This window comes from Ambystoma mexicanum, chromosome 2q, assembly GCF_040938575.1.
Source record: "Ambystoma mexicanum isolate Mex_15411 chromosome 2q, UKY_AmexF1_1, whole genome shotgun sequence".
NCBI lineage: Eukaryota > Metazoa > Chordata > Amphibia > Caudata > Ambystomatidae > Ambystoma > Ambystoma mexicanum.
In genome coordinates this window covers 1,467,394,959-1,467,416,061 of record NC_090924.1, presented here as the reverse complement: position 1 = coordinate 1,467,416,061, position 21,103 = coordinate 1,467,394,959, and the positions used below count along the sequence as shown (strand labels likewise).

General features: G+C 50.4%; 1 protein-coding gene across 1 annotated transcript in view; it reads left to right on the top strand.

The window, feature by feature from the left end:
• LOC138570275 (zinc finger protein 271-like) overlaps positions 1 to 19,052 on the top strand; it is a 382,424-nt gene extending 363,372 nt beyond the window's left edge. Inside the window, exon 3 of the mRNA XM_069649044.1 lies at positions 17,114 to 19,052. Within this exon, the coding sequence (XP_069505145.1) occupies positions 17,114 to 17,896 (783 nt within the window). The 3' untranslated portion in view covers positions 17,897 to 19,052. The remainder of the gene's footprint in view (positions 1 to 17,113) is intronic.
• Positions 19,053 to 21,103: the final 2,051 nt, after the last annotated feature.

Genomic DNA, 21,103 nt, shown 5'->3' with positions numbered 1-21,103 from the left:
AACTTAATGCTCAAACTGACAAAGAACTAAGGCTAAGGGAAATGGAGCTCAAGTATGACTTAGAAATGAAGAAATTATCTGTTGAGAATGTTTCTCTCTCTGGCTCCTCTAGAAGTTCCAGTCCTAAAAGACCCCGGATGCCTAAAGAATTGGTTGGTATGTATGAGCCTAAGTTGGATGTGTTGGATTGGTTGTCTCTGTTTGAATATAATCATGGGCTCCAGAACATCACAGGAAATGACTTACTCACCTGGTTGTTCTCTAGGCTTCCCCCTGTTGCAACTGATGTGGTAATGGAGATGGGGGAGGAGGATAGGAAGGACTATGAATGTGTGAAACTAGCTTTGATAGCTAGGTTTGGGAAGACCCCTTCCCAGTATCTTAAGAGGTTTAGGAACCTCAAAAAGCATGATGGTACCCCTTGGGCTACCTGGGTGAGTGAATGTTTGAAAAACTTAGAGGGATGGATTAAGGGTTACAAGGTGAACACTTATGAGGGAATGAGGAATCTCTTTATGTTGGAGTCAATTTATGATGCCTGCTCTCCTGAGCTCAGACAACACTTGGCTGATTCACAGGAATTGGATCCTAGGAAGCTAGCTAAGGCTGCTGACTTGTGGGTTGCCAACAGGGCTACTCACAAGGATTCTGGGGTAACTCAGAAGAAGGATGGGGAGAAACAGCCTAAAAAGGACTCCAAAGAGAATTCTAATAATTCCTATCCCAAAGAGGGCCCCAAACCACAAAATAACCAGGGTAAGCCACATGGGAAACCGAGTCAGACTACTGTACCTTCTGGCCACAAGCCAGAAGGAGGTCAGAACAAGCCACCCTTCCAGAGAGCATTTGGACAATGCTATGTCTGTCAGGGTACTGACCATATCAAAGGAGATCCCAAGTGCAAGGGTAAACCTGCAGGGATCAGCACAGTCTCCTTAGCCTTCACTCCTGAGGATGAAGTACAGATGGCTAGTGCCCACTTTGAACTCTTTGCTGAAGAACCCTTGGGTCTTCAAGCAACTGTAAACTTAGAGCCTATGGGTCTGGTTAGTCCCCAGAATAGGGTTGTGTATAACTCCCTACCTGTTAACTCTAAGGTGTATTATGTGGACAGTGTTCTTGTCAATGGCCAGGATACTCCTGCCAGGAGAGACACTGGGGCCAGCAGAACAGTAGTGGATGAAAGCTTCTTTCAACCTGAGGATGTGGCCAAAGCACCCAAAGGTCCCACTAAGATGTCTGGAGGCCCTGTCCAAATGGTTCCTATTCTACCAGCCCTCATTCAATGTAACAACATGACAGTAAGGATCCCTGTCAGTGTTCAGGCTGAGGTACCTGGGAAGGTCCTGTTAGGGAATGACCTAAGAACTCTAGGAGTAGTGTCACATACCCCCAGGCCTCCCAGTATGGAGAAGCAGAACTTAACCAAATTGGCTAGAAAGGCTACCTTGAAGGACCCTTCTAAGCCTGTGGGACCCTCTACTGAGAACCCCACTACAAGCCCTGGGTTTAGTAAGTTGACCTCTGACCCAGGCACCTTTCCGGATAGTATGCTAGGAACATGGGAGCCCCAACCAAGCTCCATCATTGTTCCCCTAGTCTCAGAGTCTCTGACTCCCCCTGCTTCTGAGGAAGAGGTGGATAGACCAACTAGGCCCCTATCTGGACCTGAGAGAACTGGTAATTCTCAGTGCTGGTGGAAAACCAGAAAAGAAAAGTCTAAGGCCAAAAACCTTCAGACTGTTGGACCTTCTACTGAAGACCCCAACTCAAATCCTAATATTAGGGGGAAAACTCCTAAAATAGGTAAGGGTAGATCTAAGAGGAAGGGGAAGCAGGTACATTGCCTAACCCCAACCCCTCCAACCAAGAGGCCTAAGACCCAACCTGCTCCCACAAGAGAGGTGGTGAGGAACCTTGGAGGCCCCTCTAGATCTAAGGGAATCCTTTATAAGGACCCCTTGAAAAAGCCTAACATAGGTTCAGAAGTTGTACCAACTTCTGAGGGACTGGTCAACCAGATCCCCTATAACAAAAAGGCTGATGTTCCTCAAAGGGTCTGTAGGTCCGTTAGCTTGCAAAAGAAAACCTTTGAGTTCTCCATTGAACATAGGTCAAGGTGTCACCATCAAAATGCTGATGGACTCTCTAGGATGTATATCATCGACTAGAGGTATGAGGTTCATCCAGGAGTGGATTAAATCCTCCTGTCCCTTAGTCTGGGGGGGGCGAGTGTTAGGGAGAATTCTCTGTTTAGGCTGAATTTCCCTACCTAGTGAGTCCCCCAGCAGCTTTGCTGGATTTCTGGGGTTTAATTTTTTTCTCCTGCCAAGAGTGAGACTCTTTTACCCTCACTCTTGGACATGTTGAAGTGTGTTTTCTTGGTTAAACCTTGTGTTGAATGGGCTATGGGGTCTTTTACTCCATAGGGCCTCATGTATTTTTGTGATGTGGGTTACACAGCACCCTCTGTGCCGTGACCCAGGGGTGTCCTAGGGACTCCCCAACATAGACTCCATACCCTGGGACTGACTACTGTCTCCCAGGGCATGTAAAGTCACCAAAGACTTTACTAGTCTTAAATCCTGAACAGAACCAGTACAAACCATCATATTGTGGACGTACTGGCTGGGGCAATTCGATTGCCCCAGGGTCTGTTAGTCGAGGGGGCACGTCTCCGTCCCCCCTGATCGAGTTTTGGCTGGTGGCAGTGGAAACTACTTTTTATATTCGACCGCGAATATTTCCCTATGGGATTTCCCATTGTTTTAGGCTAACACATTTAATTATTTATTTACGGTAGCCTTAAACATACCGCCGGTTTATATATTTATTTTTATAACTTCGGTTGGGACTTTTTGCCAAAACTTGATTCTAAAATGGCGTTGGTGTTCGCCTCTGTAACTCTGACCCAAAGTGGAGCCCTTTGTTCCACTTTTGGCGGGCTTCTCCACAGAAGCCCTCCAAAGTGGTGCCACTCTGTCTGGGGTACTTAGGAGGGGTGGAGGGGGATTTAGGCACCCTGGACTGAGTTACCTTGGTAACTCAAGTCGCACTCCGTCCTGATTGGCCCAAGTGGTGAGCCGCCCGGCTCACCACTTAGCATGGTTGAGTGACAGCTAGGCTGGGTGAATGGGGGTTTGCTGCATAAAAGCAGGGCTTTGGGGACTGGGACTTCAGAAGTCGCCACAGGACCAAGAATCCGACGAGGGAAGAGCTGAGCCGACCTGCTTCGACGACACCACCCGGTGGAGCCCTGCTGAACCGTCTCACCACTTTTTCCCGACGACCGAGGAGAACTCTTAACGGAGTGGCTCCTTCCCTTGACTGGTGGGGACAACCAGTTTTCGCCTTCTTTCCGTTCTTTGAGGTATCTCGTGGCCGCCTTGCCTGTGCCAAGCACCCCGGCAACCGGAATACCACACTTTACCCCCATACCGCGAAAGTCGGCACCAACCCTTTAACCGGAGGACTCCGCGGCTGGTTTCTTCCCGGGCAGTGCAACGACCCTCTTCTTCTGCTCTTCAGCGAGAACTTCTTCTCCCCTGACCGACGTCGAGCCCTGCTGCCACTGCCTGGAACAACTGCCACCGCTGGAGGATCCTTTCCGCTTAAGGTACTGTGTTCTGCCTGGCTTCCCTTGCTACCGACTGTACGGGGTAGATTTAGTCCCCGGCTTTCGAACCTGGGAGTGCCTGGGACACTTTGGCTAAACTTTCTGAGCCACTCTAACCTCTTTTTGACTCTTTGCAAGACTTTGAATCTCTAACTAACAGTGTGATCTTGGGCACATTTTCGCTCCGGCTACTCTAAGAGTGGGCCCTGCCTAGTGACTTTTGCTCACCTGTGACTTTATTCTTCTGTAAGCCTATTGCAAGTGCTCTGGACCTTAGAGTGGTGTGTCTAACCCATTTCTGCTTTTTCTCTCCCTTTCTTGGAAACTACTAGAGTGTCATCTAACGTTAAGCACTCACCTCTGTTTTAATTAAGTGGTGTTTTACCTAGAGTTGTCTAGATAGGAGAAAGGATTGAATCTACTTTCATTATAACTGTGTTGAAGTGCTTTTACTATATTTTTGCTAGAGTGTTTTTAACTTATGTGTATTTTAAATAAATAACTATATACTTTTGAAACCAAGCTCTGGTCAGTGTTTGCTTGTGCTATTGTGTTTTGGTACATATTGTGTATACTTTACATACTGCCTAACTCTTCTTGAGAGAAGTCTGACTGCTCAGCCACAGCTACCAGGTAAATCTGGGTGGTACAGACTGCTACCAAAGGGGTTTACTGCTCTACCTGTAGTCTTAAATCTTTTGCAGTGTTCCCCAAGGGAACTGCACAGGTTTCTGCCTAACAATGCTGCCTGTTGGGTGGCCATACCGTAGATGGATTGCTCCCAAGCGGTATTGCCAGGTGGCATACGGCCACCACGTTGGCGGGCACCACACCTGCCTGGGGCAAGGCGGACTGCGCCTTGCTGTGCCGGCAAAGCCTCAGGCTGCAGGACTGCATTCCCTCTCTGATCTGCAGCCCCAGGAACAGGATCAGAGATTGTGTGGTGTGGCCCTGCATCCGTAACCACCGGAGGCTGAGCTGCCGACACTGACATCCCCATTGAGGGCAATAACCCGGCTGCAGGTGGGTCGGACAGAGGAGATTCTCTCCCAAGAACACTCACCTGCGACTGCACATAGGTGTCATCCTCCGAGTCTACACCTGAATACTGCTCGGGGGAGGAACCCCCAGAGACACCCCTCGACAGCACGACCTGCAGCACTTGTGGGTTTTCACCCACAAACACACCACGTCCCTCACTTGTGGAAGGTCGGCCCGGGTTGCCCTCCTGGGACGGCTCCACCACTACATCCCCAGCATCAACAAGTGCTTCGTCCCCTGCAAAGACATGAAAGAGAGAAATGGAAACAGGCATTAGCACCATGGCATACAACAAGGGCTGATGAACAACAGAGGCAGTAGTTCAATGACACATGTCCCACATGACTGGGAAACCTCCTATGCATTCACCATCACTGGGTCTGGAGGGGAGGCTCAGGGCACACAATGATGACACAGAGAATGGAGAGCAACGCCTGCTCCCCATGCTGCCTAGCACTGGCATCACACATTGGCCGGTGATTGCCATGTCAAATGCACATGCCATCACACACATGGCATGTGACATAGCCACCAAGTGAAGAGGGAGAGGAGGGCAACTAATTTGGATTTTGGCCACTCTGGTCCTGACATTGCTTCATCACATCAAGAAGTTAACATGTTGGACATGGATCTGCTAGTCCCAATTGGCCACGATGCACAGTGCCTTGTCAACATTAACAAAATGCAGTAAATAATGAGATTCCACCTCCCCATCACCTGTAATGGATTCATATAGCATTCGTGAAGCACCTTTACAGAAATGTATGAAGGTACAGCGGAGCACTGAGGGGTGGTGGGGCAGAAGGGGATGCCATTCAACAATCCTACTGGTGCTGGTGTCATTCATGTAACGCAAGTGCAGAGGTGGGTGGCACAATGAAGTGCAAGGGGAAGTGGCGGCTGGAAGTGCTGTACAAGGTAAGTAGGACTTAACGTCGAGGGCAGATGGTGGTAGGCGCAGACAAGTGCTGGGGGGTGGCCTATAGGGGTACAGAGACAGTCATGCAGTGCTGTGGGCTCGGAGGGGACAGGGGAGGTACACACTGCATCTGGCTCTGCAAGGTCCTTGCAGATTTCAATGTGTCCTGCAGAGTTGTCAGATGCCGCAGATATGTGCCCTTGGATTGGGGCTCTCATCTTGGTGAGAAGGGTGAGACGCTATTGCCTTTGGAGCAGGCGGCAGGCCAGTTTGCCAGAGGATGAGCATGATGCAGGCCATTTCCTCTCTGCCACCCGGCACCTGTGTTTTGGGTTCACAAGATCCGAGTCATGCCAGGAGTCAGCATTGGCATGGGGCTTCAGGCGGATTGTCATGACCGTGGCAAAGACATCCAGTGTACCTGACATAGAGTGGAGCATGGAGTGGGCCCTGTCAGGATGGGAGTGAGCCTAAGGGGGAGCTGGATGGGGGGGAGATTTTGGCAGCATAAGCCTCGACTGACACACACTTCATGGGTTGGAATACCAAGAAGGTGTGTGACAGTGGTGAGGGTGGCTTTGCCTGTGGGGTGGTGAGGGTGAGGTGGGAGGAGAGGAGAAAGTGATCACTCCAGGAGAGAGGAGTGCAGAGAGGGATGGAGAGGGGAAGGTCAGATGAGATCAGAGCATCAAGAGTGTGCCCTGCAGAATGAGTAGGGACAGACGGGAGTTTAGAGGGTGATAGGGAGTTGCTGAGGTCACGGAAAAGTCACGTGGGGGGGACAACAAGCATGCAGGTGGATGCGTACATCACCAAGGAAGAGGATTTCAGTGTCTGGGGACATGAGTGAGGAGGAGAGGTGAGGCCACTCAGAAAGGAAGTAGTACATTTGACCAGTTTTCCGATACACAGTACGCACAGTTTGTGAATGTCGAGGTGAGATGGAGAGAGACGTCACACAAGCCATTCCAGAGGGGAGTAGGTCTACGTAGGAGTGACAGTGGCAGGAATACCCTCAGGGAAGGCAAGGGCACACCCCCCCCTGCACAGTAGTGCCGGGCCAAGGAGAGGATCTCCTGAACGTCAGGTAGGAGTGTGTCAAAGATGCAGACAGAGCTGGCCGTCAGACATGTTTCCATGAGACCAAGGATGTCAAGGTGCATTACCTCATGTAAGTGACATATATTGGAGGAATGCCTGATGCAGCGGCAGAGTAAGGAGTGTAAATGTGGAGGAGGTTGACAGCCTTGTAGGACTTACGGGGAGTGCTACAGATCAGAGGTGCAGCATGTGTAGGAGTTGGAGTGGGAGGCGGAGAAGGATCATGGGAGGGTGCAGGGAGGCAGTGCAGGATAGATGAGGAGAGAGGAGGGGGGACAGCAGGAGAGGAAAGGAAGTTGATGAGATGTGGGTAGCATTTGTCAAGGAGAATAAGGTTGGCCTGAGGGCCTTGGACTGAGATGCTCCCATTACCATACACATCAATTGTAGCCTCTGAGGATTGGAAGGAGGCCAAGAGTACACCCCAACGGGTCACACCATTGATGGTGGAAGAGGAGCAAGGAGAGAGGACTGGGACCATGTGAAGGGTCCATGGGACAGGCAAAGGCATGTATGAGCAGATGTCAGTGAGAGTTAACCTTGAGTAGGCTCAGATGTACTTGTCAGCAATAGGGTGGGTCGCATTGGAGGGCAGGGTGCCCTCATTTGACTGTTTGCAAGCAGGTGTCGTGAGTAGGACACGATGGTCTGAACAGTAGAAGTCAGGGAAGATAGACCATGAAGAGCAGCATGGAGTGTGAGGGAATGGGGCTTGAAACCAGACGGAACAAGAGCACACAGGTAGGAGGTGGGTGTCAAGGCAAATTCCACAGTATGACAGCATGTTGAGTGCCATGTATATACAGAGGACGCATTAGCATGTGGTATCATTGCATGTCAGGCATGTGACGATGGAACTTGAATGGCTGGGGGAAAGTGTAGGAATGGTATGTAAGACATAAGATGAATAGACAGGGGAGAATGAGCAACAATGTCATGACAAAATGACAATTCAAGGGGAACTTCCATGGTGTAGGGCCATATGTGCACTGTTGGCAGTAGGGATAGTGCTGTGGGCACATGGTGTTGCACTGAACATACTGGATGAGGCACATGGGTGACACTATCAACTCTGCCACACACCCCCTTGACAGGCACCCAACATGAAGGCTTCGCACACACACCATGCACATGGATATAACACACATGCATGTGCACTCACCGGATGATGCCTCGTAATCAGGGAGATCTCCCACACCTTGGAGTTGTCCCTCGGTGACGTAGGATCCAGCTACGGACTCGTGTGGTGTGAGTTCTATTTCCTGTGCTGGGGACCCACCTCCAGTCACCAAGGTTGCGGCATGACTTGAGGCCAGCTTATCCTTTGCCCTGCGCTTAAGGTCATTCCAGCGCTTCTGGCAATCACTAGCTGTGCGCCTCACTACTCCAAGGGCACTTATTTTGTCAGCAATGGTCTGCCAGTGTGCCTGGCGTCTGGCATGTGTGGTCTTGGACCCTGCAATGATGACCATTTCCCTATCATGGTCTGACACATACTGAACAAGTGCATTCAGTTCGGCGTCTGTGAAGCTGGGCTTCCTTGATGGGCCGGACTGTGCAGCCGTGCCTGGGGCATCAGCCTGTGCCGGACGTGCACACTTCCTCTTCCGCTTGGAAGGGGGTGGGGATCCAGAGTGTCCTACGCCGCTGTGGACACTAGGGGCAGGAGCCGTGGTGGACTCAGTACTGGGTGTGTGGGATTGCACACTCAGCATGGGAGTAGGTGCAGGCATTGGGGGTAGAGGGATAGGGTCAGGCCTGATCTGAGGTGCATGAACTAGGACCGACACAGTCTTGGCAGGGTGTATGAGAGGTGGGGTGGATGGAGCCACACCCTGCCCACGGGGGGCAGCAGATGACCTATCTGGCATAGATGCGCGTGTCCTGATGACACCAATGTGCACCTGTGCACGTGCAGTGGACCTGCTGACCTGGATGTCAGCGATGGAGTCACCCTCGGACAGGTCTGGTGCCACAATGGGCTGGTCCAACAAGGGCTGATCAGGGTTGGTATCAGCCACATGACCCTCAACCTGGGGGGGGGGGCATGGGTGTCCCTGACTGGTCCTCCAGACTGGGGGGGACAGGGGCACCCTGCAAGTCACAACCACGTCCCCTAGTGGATCCTCCACGGCCACCACGTGTGGCTCGGCCACCTTTGCCACCCTTACGGCTTGCACGCCTCCCAACCATGGCACTGATGTTATTGTGCGTATGGGAGTCGGTGTGCACAATTGTCCTGGGCAATTGGGTGTCAAAGGGGTTGGGTACCAGATGGTATTCGTACCCTAGTGCAGTGGCAAGGCTATATGACACCCCTGGGGAAAGATGACGGGTCACGCAACGCACAGGCACCCCAAAAAAGTTAAGGAACGTGCACGATACCCCTCCTAGACCACGTGTGCGTATAAAAAACCCTGCACTACGCTGTGGCATCCAGTAACACAAGAATGAACGTATGCGTGTCACACGCAGCCTAGATTGACCTCTGAAGAGGTACGTGACACACGGGGCAAGCACAGATGATAGATGCGTGCGCAACTCACCGTCTGCCAGGGAGAAATGCGTCAAAAAGACGCGCGTGTGCGCGTTGGCAACACCCCCGCCAAAAGAAGAATGGTACGCTGTCTGAGGAGACAGGACAACAGTAGAAGGGAACGCTGTGTGAGGAAACAGGCCCAGGAAAAAGAGCAAAAGAGAAAAAGCTGTCAGAGGTAACAGGGAGTACGACCTTTGAACCCCATGAAGTAAATCGCGTGTCAACTGACAAGAAGTACAGAATACACCAACTCGCTCTCCACGAAAAGCACGTACAAGGAAATGGCGTTCTACATGTACCTTTTATGCAGGGCCACAGGTCCTGCGTCACTTCCGCGTGTAGGCGCTGAAGGGCCAGCCTCCAATCACACGCATTGACACTGGCTTGTGTTTCTTTCACGCGGGATGGGAAATGGCCGTGTTATGGTTGCGCTTACGCGTCTGGCCCTTTGGACCAATGAGATCGCGTACGCGTGCTGACGCGCTCGCGCGGGAGGTTTATTTTTTCACGCGGGTTGGGAAACGGCCGTGCGTTATAGACGCGCTTACGCGCCTGGCCCTTTGGACCAATCACGCGGGTTGGGAAACGGCCGTGCGTTATAGACACGCTTACGCGCCTGGCCCTTTGGACCAATGAAATCGCGTACGCGTGCTGACGTGCTTACGCGGCCTTTCCTCGGATTCCACGCAGACGTGCATGATTTTCACGTGCCAATTCACTCCGTATCAAGCTGGCCACTCGTTCACACACGGAAGACCACGCTCCTGCCCCGAAGGCCGGAATCCTGCCCCCAGAGCCCCGAGCACGCTCCCACCTGCCATCTGCTGCTGCCTGACTGCCTGCTGCCCACGTGCCCTGCTGTTTGCTGCCTGCACATCAGCCAGGGGTGCAGTTGCTGTGACCACCCCTGCTGGAACCAAAGACTCCCGACAGCCGTACCATCGCTCTACAGCCCAGCCCCAGGACCCAGTTGCCCACCCACTCCTGCCTCTGGGGTTGCCATGTCAGGGAGCACAACATCTGGCACGACTGGCAACCCCCGGCCAGGGAGGCAGAGGGGCACCAGCTTCAGTGCCACCGAAGCTGGTGTCCTGGTGGAGCGAGTCCTGGGGCAGTATGATGCCCTCTACGGACGGATGCGCCTCGACAAGGAAGGACGGACCAGGATCTGGACGGACATTGTGACTGCCATCAACGCAGAGGGGGTGGCAGTCCGAGAATTCCATCAAGTCAAGAAGCGCTGGGAGGACTACAGGTCCAGGACCCTGAACAAGGCCCGGCGCCTCGTGAAGGCAGTGGATGCCAAGGGGCGGCGGGGCCACTTGTCGCAAGATGAACTTCGGGTCCTGGAACGCATATCCCCAGCGCTCCATGTCCAGGTCCTTGGGAGGCAGACCCGTCTGGAGTCGAGCGGTGAGTGTACATGCATACTGATTGTAAGCTATGTGTGTGGTGGTGTGCCAGGAGTGTGCATGTTGCACATGTCTTTGTGTGGCCATGTATAAATGTGTGTGTGCAGGGCTGTGAGACAAGCACATGTGTGCCTGTGATGTGTGAGACAAGGATGGTGCATGTGTGTGTGTGTGTGCTTGCAGTGCAAATGCTTGTGTGTGGGCACATGTGTTTGACTGTGCATGTGAGTTGGCATGCTTGTGGTGTGACACATGGATGTTGATTCCAGGTGCATTAGTCTGCAGCGTGTGCGTGTGTGTAGTTGTGAAGGGTGCAACAGTGTTGCTACATGGATGCAGGTGACACTGTCATGTTGGAGAGTGAATTGCAAATGTGACATGGATGTTCATCTCATGACTGACAGTTTGCGGAGTGGTACACATGCTTGGATGTGTGCTTTGCATGTGTGCATGTGTATTTGAGTCCGTGTGTATCATGTGATGTGTGGCTCACCTTTGTCTGCTCATGCTGCTGTATGTGAATGTATGTAGCGGGCTGTAGCAATATGGCTGTTGAATGACTCATGTGTGTGCGTTGAGGAGACAAGTGTGTTGGGGATTGTGATGCCAGGTCTGGAGTATGACAATGCCACTCTTGTACAACTGTTATGTGTGTGAGTCAATTGTACAGTGTCCTGATGCCTGTCTCCTGTCCCTCCCTGCCTGCAGCGTCATCTGATGTGGAGGGCGGAGAAGGTGCTGTGGAGCACAGCGGCAGGGATGCCACCGCCAGCCGGAGACGCAAGGCCCGGCTCCCCTCCCCTGTTGTCATCTCGTCGGGGAGTGAGGAGTCCGGTGCTGTGTCCCAGGTCGCAGCTGCCGAGGGGAGGTCCAGGAGGCGCAGGAGGAAGTTGGACTCCTCGGCAGCAGAAGGGGCAGCTGAGACCCCACAGGGTTCCGCGGCAGAAGATGGCAGGGAGTCATCCAGGTTGGTGGTGGGTTTGGTGGAGGAGGAGGCCGTGCAAGGGACTGAGATGGGGTCTGGAGGTGGGCATTCCACTGGTGCTAGTGGTGCAGCACAGGGGCAGGGACAGGAGGCAGCACAGGCCGCCGCGGAGGTGCCTGTGTGTAATCCTGTCCCCGGTCCTGTGTCTGCATCATCTTGCACCAGCAGGGTTGCCCACGTCCGGACCCATTCTCAGGGAGACCAGGCTGTGTTCCTCCATACACTGGGCCTTGTTCCGACCCCCTCCTCACCTGAACCCCCTATGCGCCAGTCATCCTCCGTGCCATCTTCCTACCCACCTGTCACCTGGGTGCCCTGTGGAGCTGCCTCTGACGATGGGGCCAGGCTGGTGGAGGACACATCCCTGCCCCAGTCGGGAGTCGTGAGTCCAGCAGGGGTGGCCACCGCAACAACAGCACCCCAAACAATGGAGGATGTGCAGGCAGCAGGTGTCAGGGCACCGGCACCAGCACGTCAGCAGCAGGAGGAAGAAGGTGGGAGCCTTGATGGCTCGGGGCCATCACCATCAGAGGGGCAGGCATCGGCCGGAGGGCAGGAGGACCCTGGACGTCAAGTGGCTTCCGTGTGGCAGCGGTTGGGCCATGCCATAGATGCGGAGCGGCGGCGGGCGGAAGAGGCGCGGCTCGCTATGGTCAGGGCGGAGAACTCCATGCGGAGGGCCCTGATGCGGGCCGAGTGCCTCGAGGCCATCCGCAGGGAGTTGGAGGTGGGTACATCGGCGTCCCTGCGGACCCTCGGGGCTGTGGAACGGGGCAGCCTCCGGGACATCGAGCGGGAGTTCGATGATGCCCTGGCCCGGAACAACAATCAGTGAGCCGCAGGACTTGCCCGCCGCCTTTGTATATAGTTCTGTAGTTTAGTTGTAGTTAGGTTTCCTTTGTTTTAATGTTATTATTTGGTTGCCAAAGGACAATGCACCACATTTTTGTATATAGACATTTTCTTAGTTAGTGTAAATAGTTAGGTTTCATTTATTAGGGCTCATGGACCCGGATCATCATGTTGATAGTTTGAGGGATGTTAATATTTGTTTTAATTTTTCACATGAGGCAATGTGTTTCTTCTTTCATTTGTACTTGGATTTAATTTTGGACTTTGACTTTGGACCCCTATTTTACTTTTTTTTTGTTAATTAGTGTTCCTGATTTTTTTGGTTGTACTTTTTTAGTATTTAGTTTGCATTGCATGTTTATTGTTATTTTTTATTTTTACCATCCTTGTTTATTTTTAATACATTTTCATTTGATCCTTCAATGTGTTGTATCATCTCATTGCTTTCATGCATGACATGTGGGGTGTTTGGACATTCACTTGCAACATCTGTGTGTGACAGACATGTGTTCATTCATATGATTTACATTGGGTGTGTCACATGTCATTGTGTTTGATATGTGGGTGGATGGGATAGTTGTTTGGGAATTCTTGCAGGGCAGACTGTCCATTACGGTCATGATTGTGTGGGGTTGTGACCCAGGTGAAGGTGGACATGGATGGTACATGGGTGGGGGCCTTCTGGTAGGTGCCCCTGACTGCTGGGGGGGGTGGGGGTGGTGGTAGACATGGGTGGGGGCCTGCTGGAAGGTGCCCCTGACTGCCGGGGGGGTGGGGGTGGTGGTAGACATGGGTGGGGGCCTGCTGGAAGGTGCCCCTGACTGCTGGGGGGGGTGGGGGTGGTGGTAGACATGGGTGGGGGCCTGCTGGAAGGTGCCCCTGACTGCTGGGGGGTGGGGGTGGTGGTAGACATGGGTGGGGGCCTGCTGGAAGGTGCCCCTGACTGCTGGGGGGGTGGGGGTGGTGGTAGACATGGGTGGGGGCCTGCTGGAAGGTGCCCCTGACTGCTGGGGGGGTGGGGGTGGTGGGAGGCATGAGTAGGTGTGCAGGGTAGTCCCCTGTGGTGTGGGTTGCATGCAGGGGACGTGGAGGGTGTGAATGGAACACCTGTGAGGACCCACCCAGCAGAGCCGCGTGTGAAACTTCCCGCGCACCCCTGTAAATGACGTACCCTAGTTTTTCACGTGTAGGATTTCACGCGCACCCCTGGAATTCACGTAGCCTAGCTTTTCGCGTGTGAAACTTCCCGCGCACCCCTGTAATTGACGTACCCTGGCTTTTCGCGTGTGGAACTTCACACGCACCCCTGAAATCGACGTGGCCAGGGCAATCGCGTGTGAGACTTCCCCGCACCCCGGGATACACGTACCCAGGGCAATCGCGCGAGTGACTTCTCGCGCAACCCGTTGTACACACACGCGCAAATTTTTGAACAGTGGGTGTCCGTGTAAATGGCGTACGCCTTTGCACCTCATTTGTCCTTTGGGGTCACGGTATGGCCCATTGCTGTATGTGGGTGGTATTTGTTGGCGCAGGTTTTGGCGCACCTTCGTTAAGTGCGTCGGGACGCTACCGCCTGCTTACTTGTGGCGTATGTTTTTGGGCCTGTGCGCTGGTTTGATCGAGCGCTGTTTTGCCCTGTTCGAATCCATGAATACGTGTTGCCGGAGAGCGTGTGGGCGTTCCGCGCACTTGCCTCCTGTACTTCCCCGTGCCGCCCACATTCTTCCCCATTCCGAGTGTTGTGCCCCATTTTATTCCCCATTCCGAGTGTCCCGCCCTGTGTTCCGCCTACTTTAGAGCTGTGCGCTGCGCTCGGAGTGATAGCGCAGTGGCCGTGGCGCACGCCGTTGGTTGACCTGTGCGCCGGCGTGCGCCGCGCACTTTTTCAGCGCACGTCCTATGCTTTTCTTACGCACGGACTTCCATGAATGGACGTGCGCTGGTTTCCCTGCGCTTTTCGCTATTTTTCGGCGCAGCGCACGTATAGGCCCCTCTGCGCCGGAATTTTCGGCGCACATTTATTCCATGAATCGGCCAATTAGTGTTTTGCCATCAATAACCCACGGTATGGACGAGCACTACTGCAGAGGTACCGTTCACCCGTACTTGGATAAATTTCCCTCAAATACAGAAAGGCAGCGGTTTCTAAAATTTAGATTAATCCTTTTCCACACAAGAGAAGTCCTAGGGAGAAGAAACAAAAAAGAGGAAAAACGCAGTTTGCTGTGTCGAGGCTGTGGGCAGGAGGCTGAAACCTTACAGCATCTGGTGATGAACTGCGTTACCTTATTTAAGCCCAGAGAGAAATGGTTGGGGTCTGACCTTTTAAACTTAAGTACTTTAAGCTTGCAGGATAGGTGGTTAATCCTGAGAAGAGGAGAAAAAGTATCTATGACTTTGGCTTTGTTGAATTTCGTGAGAGAAATCTCTTCAATTCTGGATATTTAGTAATTCTTCCTTAGTTATACTGTATTCTCCCCTATATATAATTGATGTAATTGTGTTTTTTTAATTCTTTTTCTTTACCTCCATTATGCATTTAAAGTTTCCTTTGGTAACTAATTGATGCAATAAAAATAAAAATAAATACTAATAAAGGATTAAAGCAGGCCTATGTTCATTATTATGAGTAAATTGGAGCAATTCGCACATGAGTACAATATGATAAAGACCAATACATTTTGCCAGCATTATCTACATTCGGACAGTGTAGCAGTAAAAATTGTACTTAATAGGATGTGGAAGTTGATTGAAATGAATTTTAGTAGAGAATAGGAATGGGTGCGAGTCGTTGGGAATTATGTCTACTAATGTGTAGATATGTTATTTTATAGATTTTCTAGATTTAAGACATTTATTATATTCATTTTGCTGTTCGAAATATTTGTGTTTTACCTCAAAATGAAATGTAGTATAAAATGGTATATTGTAAATTATATGTGAAAAGTTCCACAGGGACTGTAACACCCTATTCATTTAAACAAAAGAATCACCATAAGCCCCCAGTAACTGCGACCCCAGAGCCCAACAAGCACGAGACAGGGCGAGTTCATAGACTAACACTAACCTTTGTCAGCAGATCCCAACAACGATGACCAAAAGACACAGATAGTCTAGAGCCAAACAATGATCTCAGACTTCCACATCAAATACCAACAATAATCATAAGGGGTGTGACTGATGTACTACTCATGGCATACACATCTTCCAGATACAGATAGATGTTGCTGTCATTAAATACATTCATGGACATTTAGTAACATTTAGCCATTAAACTAAAGTGCAAGTACATAAGTTATGCTGGTGCCAAAGAACAGACACCAGAAACCAGGGGATACGTGACATAGATGATTGGCTGGGAAGCCTTTATGAATGGGAAGAGGTTGAGGTATTGTTTACTTTTTGGTAAAAAGGCAGCCTTTAGCTCCCTTCTGTATTTACACAGATTGGGAACAGGAGTGCCAAGGTGGATCTCATCCAAAGTATATAGAGACAAGCAAAATCATACAGAATCCCAAAGTCCCCAATTTAAGAGGCCTAACAGAGACAATCCTTCTGCTGTGTCTCCACACAGCCTAATTAGATTTCTGGGCATCAACAGTGGGCTAAGACAGTAATCAACCTGGTGGAAGAACTCCAGCAGGTGGGGCTCCACCAACTAACTACCCCGCCACGAATCAGATGATCTGCCAGCCAGAGGTCATCTGGCAGCTTCCTTCCACCCTCTATCCAGGACCTGTAGGGTCGAAAGACCGACCCATATGACGGTGTTGGTGGAAGGAAGTATTCACTTCTGCCTTTTTACTCCAACATCTATATTAGAACCAAAATGTGTTACCAGGGTTTGAGTACATGAATTCACAGCCAATTAACCTGTTTGATGTACCATGATGTAACATAACACCTGTTATCTTTGCTTCTTTAAACAGATCCAATACCAAAACTAAGAGTCTGAAAATAACCATAAGATAAAGGGGTATACAGAGGAAGAAGAGGAGCACTACGGGTGATGAATATTGCCAGACCACAGATCCTGTACAGAGCTCAGCTTGCTCTCTCTCGAGAGAGGCAAACTCCCCTTTGTTATATGAGGATCCACCCGGAGTTCACAACATGTGTCTGCAGTGTTTGTGGGATGTGCTTTATTAGGTGGTCCAGTCGAACCTGATATAAATGCTCCCAAATAAAAAAGAGAAACAATGAGTGTGCAGCTTATCTGACAGTATTTACAATGAGTTTAGGACTGAGGATCAGTACTTGAGAGAAGCCTATGGATGCACATGCAAAAGGGACAAAATAAACAGCACTTGCTTATTGAGTTCAGAGGATTCTTACCATCATGAACCTTCATGAGGAGGATCCCTATGTGAGTTCAGAATGTGATCAGCCGTTGCACTCACTGGAACAGCCAAGAATGTACGTGTGCACAGAATGCGGAAAAAGCTTCAAGAAACCCTCTGCTCTCAAAAGCCATCAGAGGATCCATACCGATGAGAAGCCCTACAAGTGTACTGAGTGCAAGAAAAGCTTCCGTCACTCATCCGCTATGAAAAGCCATCATAGATTTCATACTGGGGAGAAGCCCTACAAATGCACAGAGTGTAAGAAAAGATTCAGTCACTTGTCAGCTATGAAAAGCCACCAGAGGGCCCATACTGGAGAGAAGCCCTACAAGTGCCCAAAGTGCAAGAAAAGCTTCAGTGAATCGTCCAATGTAAGAAAGCATCTCATGACCCATACTGGGGAGAAGCCCTTCAAGTGCACAGAATGCGAAAAAAGCTTCAGTTTCTCCTCAGTGCTGATAAATCATCAGAGGATCCATACTGGGGAGAAGCCGTACACGTGCGCAGAATGTGGTAAACTCTTCAAACAGGCTTCAAACCTAAAGCAACATCAAATGTCACACACAGGTGATAAACCATACAGATGCACTGTGTGTCAGAGTAGCTACAGTAGTTCTTCGGCTCTAATAATTCATGAAAGGATCCATACTGGGGAAAAACCATATGCCTGCAAAGAATGCAACAAAAGCTTCATTTCGTCTTCTGCTCTGTTAGCCCATCAGTGGGTCCACACTACGGAGAAGCCATACGAGTGTCCAGACTGCAAAAAAAGCTTCAGTCAACCCTCACATCTGAGAAACCATCAGTGGGGCCACACAGGGGAGAGACCCTATGAGTGCCTAAAGTGCAAGAAACTCTTCAGTCAACCCTCACATCTGCTAAACCATCAACTGATCCACACTGGGGAAAGACCTTTTGTGTGCATAGAGTGCAAGAAAAGCTTTGGTCGCGCTTCTACGCTGATACGTCATCAGAGAATCCATACAGGGGAAAAGCCGTTTGATTGTCCAGAGTGCAAGAAAAGCTTTCGTCAGTCCTCTGATCTTGGAAGGCATCTAAAGGTCCACAGTGGGGAGAATCCATAGTGGTGCCAGAATGCAAAGACAATCTTCAGGCAATCCTCAACTTTGAGGGAGCATCTTATGATTCATACTGGGAAGAAACCCTAGCAGTGGGATAAACACTGTAATGTGATGCCAAACATTACTGCAATATCAGAGATCCCACACAGGAGACAGATTGCACTAGTGCACACAGGAGAGAACAGAGAGAGAGAGATGGTGTAACATAGCACCATCTATAATGTGAAGCACTCACAGCCAAAGTAGCTTATTAAAAGGTTATCCCTGGCAAGTGCATGGTACAATATATGCACTATTCCAGAAAACACAATGGGCCTCATTCCGAGTATGGCGGTAAGGGATAGCGGCCACCGGTAACGAGACCGGTGGCGGTGATCCCTTACCGCCATACTCCGAGCTCCCTTACCGCCATACTCCGAGTTCCCTTTGCGCCCTCGCCCTTAATGCCTGCTTTGAGCAGGTGTTAAAGTCGAGGGCGCAAAGGGGCCTCCAAGCCAATAATGGTGACCGTAATGAACGGTCACTGTTATTTGCATCTTCCCCATTCCCATTGAGCCCTATGGGGGCTCATTTGGGAATGGGGAAGAGCCTTGGTGAATGGGGAATTACCGCCCCGCCAACCATGGAATGGGGCGGTAATTCCGCCATCCACCAAGGCGCTGCCGGTCCGGGTACGGCGTCAACCAAGGCGTTAATAGCGCCATTGGTTAGCGCCGTACTCGGAATGAGGCCCATTGAGTGCCACTGGGTGAAAACACAATGGGTGCCACTGAACGTTTTTTCTATTGTTTATTGAATTTTCAGAAAAAGAACATCAACAGTGTATACCTAAGATTTCTAACTGCATCTTCGTTCATAAATTCATTAACACCATAAACAGTCCAAAGATTACTCCATTCTTTTGAAGTGCTGTGTGCAAAAAGTCCCAACTTTATTCCACAGTCATTAAATGCTCTCCAGTTCAAGTTCAATAATCCAGCCGTGGGTTAAGAAAAGTAACAGTTAAAGTCTGCATGCATGCCGTCCTGCCCCCGGACCTCATCAGGCTAATTAGTGTGTTTGGTTCTAGCTCAACAGGACCGTTGATTTCCTTTTTCCTACTACATGTCACATGATTCGTGTGACCGCGGGCCTCATTACACGGTAGGCGGTGAGCCATGGCGCTATTAGCGCCATGGCTCATGCCGGTAAAATACCGGCACCGCCTTGGCGGAAAGGGGATTTACTGCCCCATTCCAAGGTTGGAGGGGCGGTAAATCCCCTTTCCGCCATTGCCCTTCCCCATTCCCATTTCTGCCCCATAGGGCTCTATGGAAATGGGGAAGGCGCTAATTACGGCACCGCAATTTTGCGGTGCCGTAATTAGCTCCGAGGTCCCTTAGCGGGTTGGATTTTAACGCCTGCAAGAAGCAGGCGTTAATTCCTCCAACCCGCAAAGGGACCTCGTAGTACGGCGGTAAGGGTTAACGGTCACCGTTGCCATTAACGGTGACCGTTAACCCTTACCGCCGTCCGTGTAATGAGGCCCCATGTCTTTAGGCCCTACCTAGTGGGGCCATTTTGAAAGATTTAAAAATGCAATAGTTGCAGTGTGATTCTCAATATTACAACATCACCATACACAAGATGATCTAATGCAAGGAAATGAAGGCTCTAATGGACCTTATTACAAAATAAAATAGGATGCTGAAGTACAGGTGCTGATAGTTTCATAATAATAATATTCAACTGCATAATATGTGACTTGATTACAGGTTAACAGCTCATTATTGCTTGCTGCTTAATAAATGCGTAATGCCTCTGTAATGCTCAAACATTGAAATGTTCATGTCAAGTCCAAACACAATATATGCATAGAACAAGCGGTTATAGAAATTGAAGGCACACCCCTAAACGCTCACACCACCCGCCAGGGAAAAATGCCAAGAGATTATTGCAAGGATAACAAGTTTTAATTATACAAAAAAATAGGCTCACCAGCAAAGAACTCTGCTGCTCAGGTACGTTCTGGCCAAAAAGGGTGCAAGCAAGAGCTTAAAAGGGGACACAGCATCATTCATATACAATATAAACGTACGCGGCTGGTCGGTGCGACCCTATATCATGGTCAGCCTACTCCATAGGGGATACCAGGCCATTGGCCCCAGCCCCGTCTGTCCGTCCGTCTGTCTTCCATCACGTGGGGTCAACTGGCTCATCGTCTCCAGGGGACCCCGGTCGAAAAGCTAATTAGTTATGTTATTTTAACAGTACTACTCTATCACTATACAGGGCACTTGGCCTGATCATGGCTTTGTACAGGGGGAGGCTCGAGATCACTGTGACCTGCTCACATTTCACTCATCCCAGTTGCATTGTCCGGTTTACAAGGCTTCCACCCTTACTTTTGAACTATCATTTATCTCTACCTGTACCTCGCATTACAAATCATACCATTGTAAAGTAAAGATAGGAGGACCATTCTCTTAGATCGTTTATGGTCGTTGGCCTGGTGTCAGCTGGTATCTCGGAATTCAGGGGTCTTGGGACTCGGACAGTTGTAGGGGCTATAACTCATAGTTAGCTAGGTGGGGTCGAAGGCTTGCTCTGGCCTGTTTGTGATAACACGTGCAGCGTGGCACCTTGCAGCATCTCATGGCCTTGCAGGATACATTCTTTCTCGGGATAAAAGGTATTTGCAATAGGTGTAGAACAAAGGAGGGTTTCTGTGCAAATAAGCAGCATGGGTCTCGCTCTAATCAGCGCTTGGGCCTATTCAGATTTGTTCATCATTTTCTCTTTTTACACTTCAAGCTTTTCCAGGGCATCGGATGTTAAGCATTCAAGTAATAAACAAGAATCTGCTTGTGTCTCTTGAAAACAGATCCCCAGTGTTCCTCATTACAGACTCGTAGCAGTCGAAGATGTCTATGCTTTGGAAGAAATAATTAAGGTCTTCTCAATATGAATAATGCAGCTCTAGATTACCTCATTATGCGTACCACCTGGGGGGTTGCTGTGCCAGCCTATATAGCCTTATAGACTGAGGGAGGGCTCATTACGCGTACCATCTGGAGGTTGTTGTTCCAGCTTATATAGCCTTCTCGACTGAGGGAGTGGTCATTGTGCGTACCATCTGGGGGGTGCTGTTCCAGCTTATATAGCCTTCTAGACTGAGGGAAGGGTCCTTATGCGTACCATCTGGGGGGTGCTGTTCCAGTTTATATAGCC